We start from the raw sequence: 18,116 nt of genomic DNA on the forward strand, positions 1-18,116 counted from the left end.
CGGATATCACGCTAGTGTACTGGTGGAAATTGATCTGACTGAACCAATCCCAGATAAATCTCAGTGGAAGTGGTGGAACATGGCATTGAATTTTGGCAAGAAATACAACTGGGTAAACTTCCAAAATTTTGCACTCATTGTATAATGGTTGGCCAACTAACTGCTAAATGTAGAAGACTACGATCAGAAAAAGGGAAGGACCAAGTTCCAAGCCAAGAGAATGCAAATGCCCCAGCTGGCCCTACACCTGTACTCTCCAAAAGCCAGCAATGCAGAATAAAAAGACAAAATTGTGCAGCCAAATGGAAACCACAAGGAAATACAACAACACAAGAAAATGTTGAGAAAATACCAGCAGTAACATAAGTATTGGTGGAAACGGCCCCAGTGGAGACTACACCCCCTCTGACTGTAGTCGTTTTGAAAACTCTCCCAGACCCAATAACAAATATTGTTGCTATTCCATGGTAGGCAGGCCAACATAGTGAATCCCCCCCTCAAACTTGTAGTGCTTTGGTCTAGTTTGTCTCAAATAATTCCACTGTATCACAAGAACAATCGATGCAACTCCTGGAAATGGCAATGGAAACTAACTTTCCTATCGCTATTATGAGAGCTGGCGTCCCTTTTCCAATAGGGGAAGAAATTCTTTATGCTATGGATCATAGCAGATTTTCTGCTCTCGAAGAGGATCCTCAAAGCGTTCTTGATTCAAGTGAAATTTCTAAAGAAGAAATAGAACACTTTCAAGATGAAGTTTTATTGTCTTCAAACCTACTCCTCTCCCCTCCTCCAATTAAGTACACCCTCGGGTGTTGTCACAAGGGCAGGCAAAAGGAGTGGCCAAGTTAATGAGTCCTTTGGTGCTATCCCCAATCAAAGGATAGCAACTGATGCTACCCCCAATCAAAGGATAGTATCTCAGTAGAATAAGAAGCTTGGAAGTTATTCCAAGCAGCCGAACAACAGCAAAAGAAGGGGATGGCCCAAGGGGTCGAAGAACAAACGTCACTAATGGCTACACCTATCTGTGTGTAGAATGTGCGAGGAACCAATGATGATCAAAAGGCCAAAGATATTAATAAAGTCAGGATAGAAAAGATGTTGAGTGTGTACTGTTTGCTTGAAACGAAAGTTAGACAGCACAAGTACGAGCGCATTCGCAATATGTGCTGCCCACTCTGGGAACATATGAATAATTATAGCAAGGATCCCTCAGGTAGAATCTAGATATGCTGGGACCCATGTAAAATGCATATTGCTAAGCTTATGGAGTCCGACCAATATATTCATTGTAAGGTCACTCATTTACCGAACAATGAAGTGTACTTTCTCACTATAGTCTACACGAGAAATGCCAAAGTTGAAAGACTGAAGTTGATAAGAGCCCAAAACTGTAGATTTAACCCCTTAACAATATAGCTGTTAGACCAATTATATGATTAATAATATAGGTTTATCACTAATTATGTGCTTTTGAGTATTTCAGGCTACGGAGTTGAATAAATGTAAATTGGTTACTAATTAGGCGCTAAAAGGAGCTAAAGTGATTGCTATGACAGTTCTATAAAAATGCCCAAGTTTCATGGAGAAAATGCCCTTAAAAAGCCCAAGCTGTTAAGTGAAAGTCAAACCGGATTAGAAAGCTGAAGAAAAGTCAATAGAACTTCAAAAGACCATATCTTTGGGCTCAGACCTCAGATTTGGGCCTATTTTATATCAAAATGACTGGCTCAGAAAGCTCTTTCCAATCGTCCAGACCTTGACTGGATCAGAATAGTATAAGTTGGTAAAAACTCGCACTACAATAACACAACCAGAATTAGAAGTCTTGGATTCAACGAATTGGGTTTTGGGCTCGATTTTTCAGCCCAAAACATGGCTCTCAGCCCATGCACGAATTTGGGGATCTAACTCTTCTATATCAAGAGACAAAAGCTTAGCTCTTTCGCTATCTAAATCTAAACCTAGTTCTAGTTCATAAAATTTAGTTTTTGTAATATATAATTAGTTTTAATTCATTAAATTAGTTTATATAGATTATTCTAGTTTTTAGGTAGCCATTAGTGAATAATTTTAGATCTAGTTTTAGTCGCCATTAACTAGTTTTTCATATCTTGTTTTAAATCTAGTTATACCTTTCAATTAATTAGTGTTAGAACAAGTAGATTATTATTTGAGAATCATTATTAGTTTTACAATAAAGTATTAGTTTTTAATTCCAATTAGTTTAGTGATTAAATTCTTATTAGTTTTAGTATTGTTAAATTCAAATTAGGTTGCCTTCATTTAATAATTAGTTAATCATAATCTAGATTTAAATATTAAATTACTTAGATCTAGTTTCGATCATTTAGTTATAAATCATTTCTTAGTGCTAATTTAGTTTCAATTCTTGTTTAATTCGATTGGAATCATTAGATTATTATTAATTAGATCAAATAAGTAAATTTATAATCTTTAATATTATGTCTTGTTTAAATTCAATTAGAAATGATAGTTTGATGACTCTAGGCTAAAACCTCCATTAGAGGGGTTTGAGAAAGCCTTGATGAAAGTTTAATTGTTGTTAGCATAGAATAGTCGTAATTTCCATTCCATTATAGAAAACAATTAGTTCACCATGAGAATGGGTTTGATTGTTTCACATGCTAGATGTTAGTTGGTAGAGATTACCGTGAACAACTAGGGATTAGGAAGAACTAATTGTTATGCGAAAGCACTTCAATTCGGATTACAACGATTCTTCGTTAGTAAATTAAGTTGAGTTAAGGTGGAATCAATCCCCCCTAATTCCTTATCATAGTATCAATTTAGCATTTCGTAGTTGAATTATCGTATCTTGTTAGTATAATTTGCATTGTAGTATAATTTCCGCCCATACTCTCATTGACTTTGGATAGACCGATAGTCGTTGAAAACATTGAATTCTAAAGAACTAGGAGTGGAACGAATCTTCTACTCCAACTCTATTGCGATAGCATCTAGAGTAAAAAACTTTGATAAATTAGACGTGAAAATTATTTTTAGTTTTACTTGCATTTGAGTCTCGTTACTTATTCGTAGGTAAAACTATCATTTTATTTTTATCAAATGTCGCCGCTGCCATCTTAGTTCCCTTTAGTATTGTTTTCGGTAGTATTGTTATTCTTTTCAAAGTCCCATTAAACCCACCCACCCTTGTTTGATTCTAACTGTAGTTATTTGGTTAAGAACTGAATTTTTCCTCGCAGGAATACACGGAGCGCGACCCGCGCCCTTGGTAGGCTAAGTTTGAGCGCCCCCCGCGCTGAAGCGCCTGGAACTTGAGTTTTACCTGAGCGCGACCTGCACCCTTGGTAGGCAAAGTTCAAGCGCCCCCTGCAGTGAAGTGCCTGGAACTTGAGTTTTACCTGAGCGCGACCCGCACCCTACCAAGGCAAAGTTCGAGCGCCCCCCGCGCTGAAGCGCTTGGAACTTGAGTTCCACCTGAGCGTGACCCGCGCCCTATCAAGGCTTAACCAGAAGGCACCCCGCGCCCTATTCTGAGCCGTTCGATTTCCACAGGTTAGTTCAAACTACTATTACTTCAAGTTATTCAGTGTCCTAACTTGTTACATACACTGAGCTTGCGTATACAAGACGCTATTCATAAGAGAAGCAAGGAGGCATTCAGGTATTTCCTTCTTTCGCTCCTCGCATCTCCTGTTAAGATTGGTCTTAGCCTTGCATGAGATTAAGGTCAGGCCGAAGAAAAACGCCTAACGTAATCAATCGTCAACGTCAACACACACGCCTATCTAGTATACCACACGCCTATCTAGAAATTTATAATTAGAGTTTCATTTGCATATTAATTGTCCTAGAATATATATATATATATATATATATATATATATTAACAATTATGGCATATCAATATGTAGACGAGCAATCATGTGATTATTATGAAAACCCTTCACCATGTTCATGTTGTGGTAGTCCTGACCATTGGGCTTCTCATTGCCCAGCATATCAAGAGTTTGAGCCTACTATAGGATATAATAATAATTATGAGCCTCAATTTTCAGATTTTTATAGTAACCCATACAATCAAGAGTTTTCTAGTCATCCAAACTATTAATGGAGTTCCACCAATAACAATCAACCAGCCATTCAACCTCAACCTAACCCATCACAATACGAAGTCAACCAGAGTCACTCAAATGCCAATAACTATGACTATCACACACCATACCAGCCAGACCCTTCCACCATGCCAGAAATCACCCACCCATCTAGTTCGCCACCCTTCCCAGACTAAATTTCCCAAACTATGCTTCAGAACCTAACTATGCTTCAGAACATAGCCCAGATGATTTCCATGATCTCCTCACCTAACAAAGAACTTTCAACCTTGCCAGAGATCGACACACAACTAGAACAACCTTCCCATGACCCTCCCATTAACCATTATGTTGACTCCATACCCCACCTGGATGAGGAAATTCTTGAAGACGACACTTTAGGACATGTTTTGGATGACCACTCCAACTTGAGAGATGCCACCGAGGAACCTCCTATTGATCCATCTGAAGATGAATATAATGATGACACATTAGAAGATATTTATAAGGGTGTGACAGAGAAAGAATTTGATAACTATTGTCATTCTCTTAATATGGACCCTCCTGTTGAGCATGTCCAGGCTTTTGTGTTTGCAAACCGCACTCGGCTGGACGATTCCTTTACACATTCGAATGATGCTATTGAAGATACTTATAGTGTTTTAGAGGAAGAGGGTGAGAAAATAAAGATTAACAATTCTAATCTAAGGCATGAACAATTTAATGTGCAAGAAAAAGAGGAAGTTACATCTTTAAAGCAATGTGAATCTCAATTTAGTTTGGCAGCTGAGGAAATAACAATGGAAGGAATAGATGACTTTCTTAAAGATAAAGCCATGAACCACAACCTTGTGGATTCAGCCAAGCCAGATGTAGAGTTCTTAAGAGCGTGTGAGGATCAATTTGGTGATGAACCACCAACTGACCACCAACCACCTGAGTTACCACCTCCTAAAATCCAACCATCTACCACAACTAAGCCATCCATTCACCCACCATTTTAGAGGAACCTCGAATTTGCACTTGATCCCATTACCTCAGAGGCCCTCTATAATTTTTTCAACCCTCACAGTGAAGAGTGTTTGCCTAGCACACAATCCTATGAGTACACCATTCCTGTAGTTGAGAGCCAAGCTTTGACCGAGTGTAGTGAGAAAACCAGTTTGTCTTATTTTTCCGCATCTGAGCTTCATGAAAGATATCAGGATCCAGATTTCATTCCTTTCTCACCTAAAGTATTGCTAATTTATCTTTTGGGTCATTCAAACTTTTTAACACAACTACAACATGATGGTTTGTATATGTTTTTTGAGGGGTTGCATAAGTTTTCTTTTATTCTTCTACATGATTGCTTCCAATTATACAACTTCATTCTATTTGAGGGTGTATTTAGTATCATGTTTTTATGGCTAGACCCCAAACTCTTTCGACTACTAGTTTATAGTTGACCACATATCATCTATTCTGTGCCACCCCAGTTTCTTGTTTGTTTGGGGGTGTGCACTGTCTAGGGGAATCTGACGTAAAATGAACCCACAGTAAGTCTATGGGAATCTGACTTTAAAAGACCACCCACGTTTTAAAACAAATTTTTAAAAACATATTTTTAAAAATTTGTTTGGGGGTGAGGTGTTTGGTTTTTCCATTCTTGATCACTCAAATTCCTATTCTTATCCCTTCCTTATCTCGTAGCTAGATTTCTTGTTGGTTATTGTGTGGATGTCATTTTTATTGTTTTTAGTAATTTGGATGTTAAGTTGTTAAATTCAGTAGTTCAATTTAAATTTGGTAGTTAATTATTATTTGAATTTAATTTGGTTCTTGTCTAAGCATGCGATGATTTTTGCGTTAATCTCACCTTCTCGAATTGTTTGGGGGTGGTATTATTTCTTTTAGCATTGTTTTTATATGATCCACAATTTTAGCAGTAATTTTGCGATGATTGTTGGGAATGTTGCCGATATTGGCATGGCTATGACTAGATATTGTGGTAGGATGAAATTTCAAAGAGTTAGGAAGTTGCTATTCTAAATTCAATCTAAAATATATTAGGTTTGTTTTGGAATAATGTATATGGGTTGTTTCCGTTTTAGGTTTTGGAAATATTTTGTTTTCGGCAATTTCCTTAAAGATTTTTGGAAACTTGTCGATTCATTTTAGAAACTAAAACCCTATATAAACTTCCTTCATCCTCCACACAAAACCCACACATCTCACTTTCATCTCTTACCTTAAACCTCCAATTTTTTCCTTTTATTTTTCCTTTCATCCCCTTTCGGACCACACAGAGTCGCGACCGCCACGGCGCTTAAAAACTTGTAACTCAATTTTACACTGAGCGACCAGCGCTTCTTCTAAGGCTAAATTTGAGCGCCACCCACGCCCTGACCTTCGTAGCCACGAAAAATTCTGATTTTTTGTCAGGTTTTCGAGGGTAGTTTATAGCAATTCTAGAGTGCATTTATTGAAATGAACTCTCCTACACTCATACCGGAGCAGTCTTTTGAAGACTTGTTCCAAAGTGACACCTATGGTGCGTGGTTTTGCGAGATAATCATACAAGTAGGCTAGGAACCGCTAATGGTAAGACCTGATGAACTTTATTCTCCTACACTTACATCTTATTTTTATGATAATTGTAAGTTCTTTGATAGACCGGATGGAGAACAAGTATAAGTGTTCTATAACTGTAAGTTCTTTGATAGACCGCTAATTGTAAGTGTTCTCCATCACCATTGAGGATGAAACGATGGAAATTACCAGGTTCTTGTTAGCCTTGGCTCTCGGACTTGCTATGCCCGCTGAAATACAAGACTCATGGGCCTATTTGGTAGATAATATGTACCTCTATAACTATGAGGATTATGGGGTAGGAATCTTTAGGATAGAGGACCAAGGGAACTATAACGTATCCCTTGGTAGCCTATCCATAAACGTGGGCACTGTTATATTTTGGATAATGCTAAACATTAGAGGGGAATGGCGTTATTCTTCTGCAAATGATGAAACTTGTGATATTTTCCTTGCTTTAGCTGGGGGACGTATGCTCTATGATATTCCCCAGACCTTAATGTCTAGTTTAGCATGAGCCCATAGCATGAGGCATAAGTACCTCTTTATGCCTGTTTTAGTTTGTCGTATTATGCTATGTTTCTTCCCTGTTCTTTGTGCCTGTTTCACGGATTGGGTGGGGGTCGACATTCTGCGACCCACCAATTGTATTATTAGTTCTTTCCGTGCAATGACTTGGCCGGGGTGGAGGCTACAACCTCATTTGGTTGCGCCCTACACCCCATCCGACCAAGTGGCGCTAAGCAAGTTAGCAATTGTAGATGATAAATGGTGTGAAGCCTGGTAAATCATCATGGCATGGCAGGATGCGAAGGAACCTCATTTCTTTATAGAAGAGGTTGACAATGCTTAAACGCTGGAGATAAGGTAAGTTTTTAGTTTCAGTTAGTGTCTGCTTATGTCCCAAGCAATTTAATTCTTGTTAACCCCATAACGGGCGGAACTCATATAGAGTTGCGTCTGTTTTTATTTTTTCTATATTAGTATGTTTTAACTTTGTTTTGCAGATGTTTCAAATTTCACACGTTTCCATGGTATTTTTCTACCATTTTTATTTCAATACTTTGAGGACAAAACATGCTTCTTGTTTAGGGGTGGCATAGAAACACGTGTAATTAAAGCATCTGTTAGGATATAGATATGTACAATATGCACTTGTTTTCTAGTAAAAATTTCAAAAATAAATAAAAAGTTATGCTATGCACTTAGGAATATTGGTATGGTTTCTTTCTCTATGCTCTTAATAATCTAGAAGTTTCACGTTAGCTTTTGCTTTAGAATAGTTTTTAGAAACTTAAGTTAATATGTAGATAATAATCTTTTATAAATATATTACATGAGTATCTATGATTGTTTGGCAGTAAGTTTATGAAATCTAGGCTAGAGTACTTATTCTACAAATCCTGTGAGAATATAGCCTAAAGCCTTATATGAGTGAAATATTTGAGAAATAACACAAGGGAGAAGTAAATTCCGGATAGAGAAATCACACGTCTACTTGCTTTATCATTATACCATATCCAAAGCGAGAATTTAGGCCCTCTTTGGATCGATATAGCCAGAAATTCACACTTATTAATTATTTTTCGCTAGTCGTCCCTCTGAGCCTTTCTTTAGCCTTTCATAAACCGCAAATCCTTTACCCTGTTACAAAAAAAAAAAAAAAAAAAAAAAAAAAAAATCAACCTACCCATTACAGAATGAGTTTGAGAATAGGATGAGTGAAGAAAAGAGAAAGAAAAAACCTGTGTAAACAAAAATTAGTTAGTTGCTTCATAAAAGAAAAAGAAAAGAAGTTTCTATCCAAAGAAAAAAAATAGAAAAATAAAAATAAAAATAAAATAAAAACTCCAAAAATAGAATAAAATGAGTCAAAAAGCCAAAATAAAAAGGCTAAGGATGGAAACAAAGTGTAGAAGCAAAAGAACAAGAATTTTTCTAGTTACGTAATATAAAGACCCTATTATCTCAGACTTCCCCTTTTTGAATATCTATTTCCTTCCTTCTTAAACCATCTCCTAATCCCCGCAACACCTAATAAAGACCTCTAGCTCAATTAGGAATAGGTTAGTGTGATAGTAAGTGGCAGATGTGTTTGATCAAACCCGGTTTCCTTGTGTGTCGTTGAGATTGTAAGGTAAAGTGTGCCCACTGCGCACGCACTGGAGTAGCGAAACTTGAGCAGAAAAATAAGAGTGGCTTTTGTCTTGACATTTATGTGAGGACCTACTTAAGGACGCTATTCCGAGTTTTCATAAACGAACCTGCTAGTGCATTTCATAGTATTACTCATTGTATATATGTTTATTCGTAGATGATTGATTATTATGCATATATTAGCTTAGGTTTCGACTCGATTATTCTGTATTCATTGCTAGTGAGATGTATAGATAATTGAGACATAAATAAGAAAACAATAGTTTTATTTCTTAGTTGTTGTAGTATAGATAAAGTTTGTGAGTACCTTTACTGGAAAACTCTCACGAGGCTATAACTCGTCCACTAGGGAATTTCTAATGGTTTAAGGCCTTGTTGCATATGGTCAATGCAATCGCACTCGGCGAAACAAGACTAGTTAGAACTCCATTTTTTGTCACTTATTCTAATTTTTCATATTTGTTTGAGGACAAGCAAAATGCTGTTTGGGAGTGGTTTGATAAGAGCCCAAAACTATAGTTTTAACCCCTTAACAATATAGCTGTTAGACCAATTATATTATTAATAATATAGGTTTATCACTAATTACGTGCTTTTGAGTATTTCAGGCTTTGGAGTTGAATAAATATAAATTGGTTACTAATTAGGCACTAAAAGGAGCTAAAGTGATTGCTATGAAAGTTCTATAAAGAAAGCCCAAGTTTCATAGAGAAAATGCCCTTAAAAAGCCCAAGTCAAGCTGTTAAGTGAAAGTCAAACCGGATTAGAAAGCTGAAGAAAAGTTAACAGAACTTCAAAAGGCCATATCTATGGGCTCAGACCTTAGATTTGGGCCCATTTTATATCAAAATGACCGGCCCAGAAATCTCTTTCCAATGGTCCAGACCTTGACTCGATCAAAGTAGTATAAGTTGGTGAAAACTCGTGCTACAGTAACACGACTAGAATAGGAAGTCTTGGATTCAATGAATTGGGTTTTGGGCTCGATTTTTTAGCCCAAAACGTGGCTCCTCAGCCCATGCACGAATTTGGGGATCTAACTCTTCTATAGCAAGAGACAAAAGCTTAGCTCTTAAGCTATCTAGATCTAAACCTAGTTCTAGTTCATAAAATTTAGTTTTTGTAATATAGAATTAGTTTTAATTCATTAAATTAGTGTATATAGATTATTCTAGTTTTTAGGTAGCCATTAGTGAATAATTTTAGATCTAGTTTTAGTCTCCATTAATTAGTTTTTCATATCTTGTTTTAGATCTAGTTATACTTTTCAATTAATTAGTGTTAGAACAAGTAGATTATTATTTGAGAATCATTATTAGTTTTACAATAAAGTATTAGTTTTTAATTCCAATTAGTTTAGTGATTAAATTCTTATTAGTTTTAGTATTGTTAAATTCAAATTAGGTTGCCTTCATTTGATAATTAGTTAATCATAATCTAGTTTTAATTATTAAATTACTTAGATCTAGTTTCGATCATTTAGTTATAAATCATTTCTTAGTGCTAATTTAGTTTCAATTCTTGTTTAATTCAATTAGAATCATTAGATTATTATTGATTAGATCAAATAAATAAATTTACCATCTTTAATATTATGTCTTGTTTAAATTCAATTAGAAATGATAGTTTGATTACTCTAGGCTAAAACCTCAATTAGAGGGGTTTGAGAAAGCCTTGATGAAAGCTTAATTGTTGTTAGCGTATAATAGTCGTAATTTTCATACCATTATAGAAAACAATTAGTTCACCATGAGAATGGGTTTGATTGTTTCACATGCTAGATGTTAGTTGGTAGAGATTACCATGAACAACTAGGGATTAGGAAGAACCAATTGTTATGCGAAAGCACTTCAATTCGGATTACGACGATTCTTCGTTAGTAAATTAAGTCGAGTTAAGGTGGAATCAATCCCCCTAATTCCTTATCACAGTATCAATTTAGCATTTCGTAGTTGAATTATCGTATCTTGTTAGTATAATTTGCATCGTAGTATAATTTTTGTCCGTACTCTCATTGACTTTGGATAGACCGATAGTCGTTGAAAACATTGAATTCTAAAGAACTAGGAGTGGAACGAATCTTCTACTCCAACTCTATTGCAATAGCATCGAGAGTAGAAAACTTTGATAAATTAGACGTGAAAATTATTTTTAGTTTTACTTGCGTTTGAGTCTCGTTACTTATGCGTAGGTAAAACTATCATTGTACTTTTATTGAAAGTTATAGCATGACATTAGATCCCTTCATAACTCTATCAATCTACCTTGGAATGTTGTTGAAGACTTTAATAACATTTCTAAAGCAGAGGAGAGAAGAGGGGGAGGCGCCCATGCATCCGAGAGAAGCAAGTGATTTTATTGAATGTTTAGAAGATTGTGGCCTGTCAGATTTATCTTTTAATGGCTTATTTTTCACATGGAGTAATAAGGTGGATGGACCTGGCAGGATTATGACAAAAATATATCGAAGCTTGGTAAATAGTCTATGGTTGGCTCAGTGTCCATCATCTAAGGCAGAATTCCTCCTGCACGACATTTCTGATCATTCCCATATTCTCATAGAGTGGATTGCAAAGAGCAGGAAAACAACCCCATTTAGATTCAAAAGTTACTGGGTGGAGCAACCGGAATTTCAATCCATTCTCGAAGAGGTGTGGCAGACTCTTGTTTATTCCAATCCCATGTATCCGAGAGAAGCAAGTGACTTTATTGAATGCTTAGAAGATTGTGGCCTGTCAGATTTATCTTTTAATGGCTTCTTTTTCACATGGAGTAATAAGGTGGAAGGACCTGGCAGGATTATGACAAAAATAGACCGAAGCTTGGTAAATAGTCTATGATTGGCTCAGTATCCGTCATCTAAGGTAGAATTCCTCCCGCACGACATTTCTGATCATTCCCCTATTCTCATAGAGTGGATTGCGAAGAGCAGGAAAACAGCGCCGTTTAGATTCAAAAGTTACTGGGTGGAGCAACCGGAATTTCAATCCATTCTTGAAGAGGTGTGGCAGATTCTTGTTTATTCCAATCCCATGTATATTCTCATGTAGAAACTTAAGCTTTTGAAGGAAAGGCTCAAGCCTTGGGCGCAGAAGAACTTTTCCGACCTCCATGGTAGAGTTATAAAAGCTAGGGAGGAGCTATATGATATCCAGAAGCTTTTGCAAGAAAACCCTTTCAATCCACACCTTGGCCAAAGTGAAAAATATGCTCTTAATAAGTATGAAACTCTTGCTAGTGCAGAAGCATCTAAGATTCAGCTTAAGGAAGAGGGTGAATGGATATTGGAAGGTGACAAGTGCACTGCCTATTTCTTTAATATTCTAAAGGAAAAAAGAGCTAAAAGTGGCATCTGGTCCCTCCAAGATGATCAAGGAGACACAGTCCAAGGACAAGAAGACATTATTAATATAATTGTTGAGTTCTATAAAGGGATTCTTGGCACAAAAGGGGAGGAGGTCTCTAGTCCAATATTCTTCCAAAACTTACTAGTCAAAGCTACAGTTAGTGATTCATTTTCCTTAGACTCTGAGGTGACAGAAGATGAAATAAAGCAAGCGCTCTTTGAGATGGAGGACAATAAAGCACCTGGCCCAGATGGATATACTCCTTTTTTCTTTAAGAAATGTTGGGCTACTATTGGTCTTGATTTTATTTTGGAAACTCAAAATGCTTTTAGATTTTGTAAACGCCCCAGAGGGGTCAATGTAACCCTTCTTTGTCTAGTTTCCAAAATAACTAACCCATCCTAGGTAGAAGATTTTAAACCGATTGCCTTATGCAACACTATATATAAGTGCATGTCTAAAGTTCTTACAAATAGACTGAAATTGGTGATTAATGATTTGGTTTATCCTAATCAATCAGCTTTTATCCCTGGCAAGACCATACAAGACAACATATTACTTTCTCATGAGCTTCTGCGAGGGTATGATAGGAAACATAGCACTCCGAGGTGTTCTATCAAAGTAGACATACGGAAAGCTTTTGATATGGTTAGCTGAGACACTATACAAGTTATGTTGAATACCTTCAAGTTTCCCCCTCTTATGTGCAAATGGATCCAGATGTGTGTTTTCTCTCCTTCTTATTCTGTGATGATCAATGGAGCAGTGGAAGGATTCTTCCCTGGTGCCCGAGGCTTGAGACAAGGAGATCCTTTATCTCCGTATCTGTTTGTATTGGTTATGGAAATTCTCAGTTGTATTATCTTAAGAAGCGTCAATGAGAAACGAATCCAGTTTCACCCTAAATGCAAAAGAGTGAAACTATCACACCTTGCCTTCGCAGACGATGTCATTCTTTTTTGCAAAGGGGAAAACAAATCTGTTCTTGCGGTTAAAGAATGTCTCTTGTAGTTTGGAAGGGCAACTAGACTACACATCAATATTCACAAGACCACCATTCTTACTGGTGCCCTCAATCATCAAGATGTTCAATCACTTGCTTCTATATTAGGAGTTGAACTAGTAAAACCCCATGTCCGGTACTTGGGCCTTCCTTTGATCTCAGGAAGGTTGGGCATAAGAGAATGCCAACCTTTAATTGAACGAGTCACCTAAAAGGTTACAAATTGGAAAGCCCGATAACTCTACCATGAAGGAAAAGCCATGTTGATCATGTCAGTTCTATTATCCTTCCATATATTCTGGGCTAGAACGTTCGTTCTGCCAAAAATGGTTCTGGATCAAGTTGAGAAAATATGTGCTCGCTTTCTATGGTCCTCTAATGGATTGCAGAAAGTCTTTCATCATGTTGATCATGATGAAAGCCATGTTGATCATGTCAGTTCTATTATCCTTCCATATATTCTGGGCTAGAACGTTCGTTCTGCCAAAAACGGTTCTGGATCAAGTTGAGAAAGTATGTGCTCGCTTTCTATGGTCCTCTAATGGATTGCAGAAAGCCTTTCATCATGCTAGCTGGTGTACCATGAGTAAACCAAAAAATGAAGGAGGACTGGGATTTGTAAATCTTCAAAGATGGAATTGGGGAGCCTACTGCGGATTAGTCTTCAAAGTGGTGATCAAAGAGGAAACTATATGGGTGGATTGGACTTGGAAGCACCACATAAAAAAACAATTTTTCTGGACTATGACAACCCTGAAGGACTGTTCTTGGTCTTGGAAAAAAATTCTAGATGCTAGTTATGAAGCTCATCAAGTATACGATCGCTAATGGTGAGAATACGCTACTCTGGCATGATATCTAGTGTGGCAATTCTCCTCTCCTATTCAATGTTGAAGCCTTGTCAGCGTGGCAATTTCATATGGATGCCAAGGCCAGTTGTTTGTTAGATAATGGTTATTGGAATTACCACGTGCTTCAAATGCCGTCTTCTGATCTCAAGACTGAAATTCTCACTACCAGCATCTATAAGAATCTCCTACAAGACAATATAGTGTGGACTCCCCACCAGAGTGGTCTCTATACCTCTAGTAGCGCCTATACCGCTCTCAGCCCAGTTGGAAACAAAGTGAGGTGGTATAATTTTGTGTGGGGAAAATGGGTTCTGTTGAGGCATTCCTTCACATGTTGGCAGCTCTTCTCCAACATTATTCCTACCCAAGACCGTCTGGTGCAAAGAAAAGTCATTTCTCATTCTACATGCTACTTGTGTAATAGTAGTAGAGAGCATTCTAAGCATCTTTTCTTTGAGTGTCCTTACTCCCAGCAGATCATTTCCAAGATTAAAGAGCTTCTCGATATCTCTACTGATTCTAGAACTTCTAATCGAGAATGGTCGTCCATCTTCAGGCTCTGCAAAGGGCATGAATTAGGGGAAGTATACAAAGTTTACTTATGTGTTGCAGTGGACTCCATCTGGAAAGAGAGAAACAAGCGGCACTTTCAGGGTTCAAGCATGAACGCATTGGCGCTGTTCAACAAGCTGGCACGAGACCTCAAAAACTACCTAGTAGTTTTAAAGCCTCAGGCAAAGGATTCTTTGGATGCTTGAGCTCTGTGTACCAGAATAGGACTCAACTTGCAGTTCAAGATCCCGATGTATACTGGTTGCTCTTGGGATCCACCACCCGTAAACAGAGTTAAACTCAATACTGATGGAAGCTTAAGTAGTAATGGTACTAGACATGGAGGGGCAATACGAGACAGCCAAGGTCAAATTGTTGCGGCTTACACAGGGAATGGCGGAATGCAATCAGTGCTATTCCAAGAACTTCTAGCTATGGAAGTCGGGTTAAAAAGATGCCTCCATGAGAGGCTTCTGAAAGTGGAAGTTGTGTTAGATTCGCTAAGGGCAGTAAACGCTATTAACAAGCAAGAGAAGCCCCCTTGGTACTGCCTGGATTTAGTCACTACCATTCAAAGTTTGAGTCTCCTCTTTGAGTACATCTCCTTCAGTCATGTGGGCAGCAGACTATTTGGCTACTATTAGTCCCCCTTCTCTTGATTAGCCCCTTCATAGTATTGTGGAGGAGGATGCTCAAGGAACAAACTATGTAAGAGTTTCTTAAGCAATACAACAGGTGAGGGCCTGCCAATCCCTAGCTTAACTTTTAAAAAAAATAAAATAAAATAAATACAAGAAATTGGGTTAGGAAGCCTGTGTTTAGAAAAGTTTGTATTTAAAAAATTGAAGAATATTATTTTATAGATTTACTACTATTTACCTTTTTTAGATAGTGAAAACTACTTATACAAAGAAAAAAATACGATTTTTAGGCTTTGACTATAACTACCCACGTTTTGTGGAAGTGGACAATTTAGTTATTGAGTTTTATATATAACCATTTTATTTTCTCTTTTACCCTTAAATAACTACCAAATATTTACACTAAAAATAAAGTAATAGAATTCACTTATAACCACGTGGTTTGCATTTTAATATGGTATATCATAAACAAAAACCACAAAAATTAAACCACCTACGTTATAAACTTAACACATTTTTAAATGCAGATACACGACACATTTTAAAATGCATATGCACCCACATTATAAACTTGCTTACACATTTTAAAGTGCATATGCAGAATACATTTTAAAATGCATTTTATTATTATGGGGGTTCGACCAACTACTATAAAATGCAACTAGTTGGTTTATGTTTTAGTGTCTATAAGTTTAAAGTTTAGGCTTAAGGCCTAGTTTACAGGGGGTTAGGGGTTAATGTCTTAAGGTTTAGGGTTTAGGCTTAGGGCCTATTTTGTAAGGGTTTAGGGGTTTAGGCTTAGTGTCTAGTTTATAAGAATTTTGGGTTTAGTGTCCAGACGTGTAGGGTTTATGCTTAAGGTCTAGTGTCAAATGTCTCTACAATATGGGAGGCATAGCAATTTTTAAGTTTTTACACTATATGCATTTTAAAATGTAAAGTATGTTATTATAAATGAATTCTCAACTATTTATTTTAAAATGTTGAGTTCAAATAACTTAATTATCGAGTTAAAATGTATTAAATCAAAGTGCATTTTAATATTTATAAAATTTTAAGAGATTATGGAGGAGGAAATCTCGTTATTTCAAGTAGTTGCAAATAAATAAAAAGGGTGTTCTTGTCCATTACTTCCAAAAGTGGGTTGACATGTGTTGAATTCTGGTTTTGGTCAACCTTGGATGTAAAAACTAAAAATATTATGCCTCTTAAACTAATTTTGGTTTTGGTTAAACTTGGATGTGTCGAATTCTTAACGCACTTCCTTAAACTAATATTTTGATTCATAATATACACGTTGATATTATTATTAACATATATGATACATTTGTTTAACGTATTGTTATAAATTAAAATATACATTTAACAACACACATTAACTATTATCCTATATATATTTAATAGACTTTTACACGTAAAAAACATATTTTATATTATAATGTATGAGTTTGATTATCTTAAATGTAATATAATACTAAATTATATATATCGAAATCATAATATTTGGTTCCGGTTTCAGTTTGAGTACCCACGGATTTTTTACTATTCGGTTCTACGATTTCAGTTCTTTATCGATTCGGTTCTTAATGACCCGTTTTAAATGGGTCTAACTTTTTAAAACCCAAAACTAAAACATTCGGTTCCAATTCCGGTTCAGTTCCGGGTAATCGGGTACCCTAGTTCTACTGTATTATGATATCTGTTACACTCTCTCGCGCTCGATTGAACATTTGAACATGTGAACCTGGATTCATGGGCTGAACTTGAGATCAGATTTCTTGGGTTTGAATATAGATGACTATGATGAGTCAAGAATTGGGCTATGGCCTACATATTTAAGCTTGCATGAATTTGAGGTTGGGCTGGGCTGGAACCTCTGACAAACTAGTAGTATATACCCAAAACCGTGAGACTTTGCACCCAACATTTCTTAGGAAAAAATATGACCGCCATATCTCAAACATTTCACTTAGGGATCTAAATATTAGTGATGGGTACGGGGCTCCATAGGGATCCGACCCTAATAGGGCGGGTATGGGGGCACTAAATGGGTATGGGGGCGGAGATGGGGACCCTGACCCAATTATGTATATATGTAATATAGTTTTATTTTATTTTTAATTTTTTTATTATTATTTTTTTTAATTTCACTTGTATACAAGTCGAACACAAAACCTCTCTTATGGAAAAATAACCCTCAAACTACTAGATCGAAACCACTTTATGCTATATGAAAGATATTATTGGTTAAATACTTAAACTTAAATATTATTGAGCTAGAATATAATTTTTGTGCTTGCAAATTTAATTTACTACTTAGACTAGTGTAAAAACTTATTAGTTTTTATTAAATGATCTAAAAAAAATTTAGTGCAATTAGTTAGTTAGGTGAGTATGATGAGTACAAGTCATGTTTCTTTTTATTTTATTTTTATTTTTTTTCTTTGTTTCAAATTTGGTTAATGAGGAATAGAACGGGTATGGAGACCTGATATCTATACGGGCAGAGATGGGTAATCCCTGATTACTCTCAAGTGGAGATTGGAGCGGGTATGGAGAATAAAATTGAAGTTGGAGACCAAGATGGGATGGCAAACCCGCCCCCAACCCTTCCCCATTTACATCCCTATCATCACTTTACTTGTTACTGCTGCCCAGCACCAAAACTTAGATTTTGGTTCCGTCCAACACAAAAACATATCGGACACCTTGTTTCAATGTCCTACATGATAACAAGACCCATAAAAAAAACATTAAAAATCACTTACCAGAACAAAAAGTTAATACAGAAATTGATATCAATAATTCATACAATCCTCACTAGTAATGTACAACATCGTTTTTTGGATATTATCATATTAAGACTCTTCAACGACGAGAATGAGACAAAAGAGTCATATTCAAGCTAC

At 36.4% G+C, this 18,116-nt stretch overlaps 1 protein-coding gene across 1 annotated transcript; it reads left to right on the forward strand.

The window, feature by feature from the left end:
• The first annotated feature begins 11,041 nt into the window (after window positions 1-11,041).
• Window positions 11,042-12,565, forward strand: LOC147497798 (uncharacterized). Its single transcript, XM_086563012.1, has 2 exons — window positions 11,042-11,638; window positions 11,864-12,565. Exons 1-2 carry the CDS (start codon window positions 11,042-11,044, stop codon window positions 12,563-12,565), a joined length of 1,299 nt encoding a protein of 432 aa, XP_086419138.1.
• Window positions 12,566-18,116: the final 5,551 nt, after the last annotated feature.

Source organism: Coptis chinensis, chromosome 5 (assembly GCF_015680905.1).
Source record: "Coptis chinensis isolate HL-2020 chromosome 5, ASM1568090v1, whole genome shotgun sequence".
Taxonomy (NCBI): Eukaryota; Viridiplantae; Streptophyta; class Magnoliopsida; order Ranunculales; family Ranunculaceae; genus Coptis; species Coptis chinensis.